At 50.1% G+C, this 1,821-nt stretch overlaps 1 protein-coding gene across 1 annotated transcript in view; it reads left to right on the forward strand.

Annotated features, from left to right (window-relative positions):
* Window positions 1-1,821, forward strand: part of LOC108297396 (hereditary hemochromatosis protein homolog) — a 10,059-nt gene that overhangs the window by 4,751 nt on the left and 3,487 nt on the right. Inside the window, exon 2 of the mRNA XM_037735405.1 lies at window positions 1,189-1,449. Within this exon, the coding sequence (XP_037591333.1) occupies window positions 1,189-1,449 (261 nt within the window). The remainder of the gene's footprint in view (window positions 1-1,188; window positions 1,450-1,821) is intronic.

A 1,821-nucleotide genomic window follows, 5' to 3' on the forward strand; every position in this document is an offset into this window, starting at 1 on the left:
AGAGACAGGGTTTCACCATGTTAGCCAGGCTGGTCCTGAACTCCTGACCTCAGGTGATCCACCCGCCTCGGCCTCCCAGAGTGCTAGGATTACACAGGTGTGAACCACCGTGCCTGGCATAATTTTTGCATTTTTAGTAGAGACGGGGTTTCACCATGTTGGCCAGACTGGTCTCAAACTCCTGACCTCAAGTGATCCACTTGCCTTGACCTCCAGAAGTGCTGAGATCACAGGCATGAGCCACCATGCCTGGCCAAGGATCCCATTTTTAAAAAACAAAAAATAGGCTGGGCACACTGTCTCACCCTTGTAATCCTAATACTTTGAGAGGCTGAAGTGAGTGGATCACCTGAGCCTAGGAGTTTGAGACTAGCCTGGACAACATGACAAAACCCCATCTCTACAAAAAATATAAAAATTAGCCAGGTACGGTGGCACACATCTGCAGTCTCAGGATCAGAGGTGGGAGGATCGCTTGAGACCAGGAAGTGGAGGTTACAGTGATGCGAGATCTTGCTGCTACACTCTAGCCTGGGTGATAAAGCCAGACCCTGTCTCAAAAAAATAAAAATAGGCCAGGTGTGGTGGCTCTCTCTCCCGTGTGTTGACCTACCCCAGCACTCGCCTCCTGATTCTCAGAACTGAGCATTTAAATTTGGTTCATGAGCTTTTTTTGTTCCACAACCTCTCAGATAGTTCTATGCTATTGTACCAGAAGAGCACATGACATCAGGTAGTTGCCCACACCTCAACCCAGTTCTGGCTTGAGTAAGCAGGCAAGTGAGAGGATGATGCCACCCACCAGAAGTACAGGATGAGAAGCAGGTAGTTCCATGGCCAGGGCCAAGAGGAAATGCCCAGTTTGGGATGTGTCAGATTTGAGGCCATAGGGAACTCTAGGTCCAGATGGCCAACAGGTAGTTGTATACACCAATGTGAAGAGCAGGGATGTAGGGATATGGGAGTCGTTACTATTTAAAACAATGAGATGAGGCCTAGATGAGGCCCTGCAGGGAAACAGGAGGTGCTCTTGCTCTTCCCATTGTTGAGTCTACATTCTCCTTACCCACTCCTTTGGTGCCCTCAAAAACGGTCACACAGCCTCACCACATGGGCACCTTGTCTAGTACCTCCTAGGCAAGACTCTTGTTGGAGAATAACCCTTTCCCATCATTCTCTTTTCCTCAGCAACCCACTGTCTGCGCTATGACTTCATTGCTCTTTCCCAGCCCAGCTGTGGGCAAACCCCTTATGAAGTCTCAGGCTACCTGGATGACCAGCCTTTCTTGTGGTGCTGCAAGGAGGGCAGGTGGGCAGAGCACTGCACATCCTGGGCTCAGGCCAGGGACCCAAGAGCTTGGGCAAAGCTGGTTCTCAGACTGAAGGCCAGAGCCCAGCACTTTGTCAGCATCCTGAGGAGCATCATGGCACACAACAACCAGAGCCAAGGTGGGCTTGGGGGCTCAAAAGGAGGCAGGAAAGAGAGAAGAGCTCAATGTAGGCCTGAAGATGTGCAGCTGCATTCGTCATTGTTCCGCTAAGATGCATTCAGCTCTGCGCGGGGCACTGTGCTAGGCACTCTGGATACCACCCTGCTTCACTGAGATCCTGATGCTATCTCCTCCTGCCTGGGGGAATTCATCCCTGACTCAAACCTTGTTTTATGTACCCAGTGGTACCAAAAGGACTGGATCTTAGGTATTAGCAAGGATAGGACAGAAGCATAAGACTCGCACCCTTTCCCCCAGTCAAGGAATAAGTCTCTAAGATACAAGTCACTGTCAAACTCCCAAGCCTTCTCTTCAGGAGAAAAAAAAAAAA

This window comes from Cebus imitator, unplaced genomic scaffold (assembly GCF_001604975.1).
Source record: "Cebus imitator isolate Cc_AM_T3 unplaced genomic scaffold, Cebus_imitator-1.0 Scaffold799, whole genome shotgun sequence".
NCBI classification, from domain to species: domain Eukaryota; kingdom Metazoa; phylum Chordata; class Mammalia; order Primates; family Cebidae; genus Cebus; species Cebus imitator.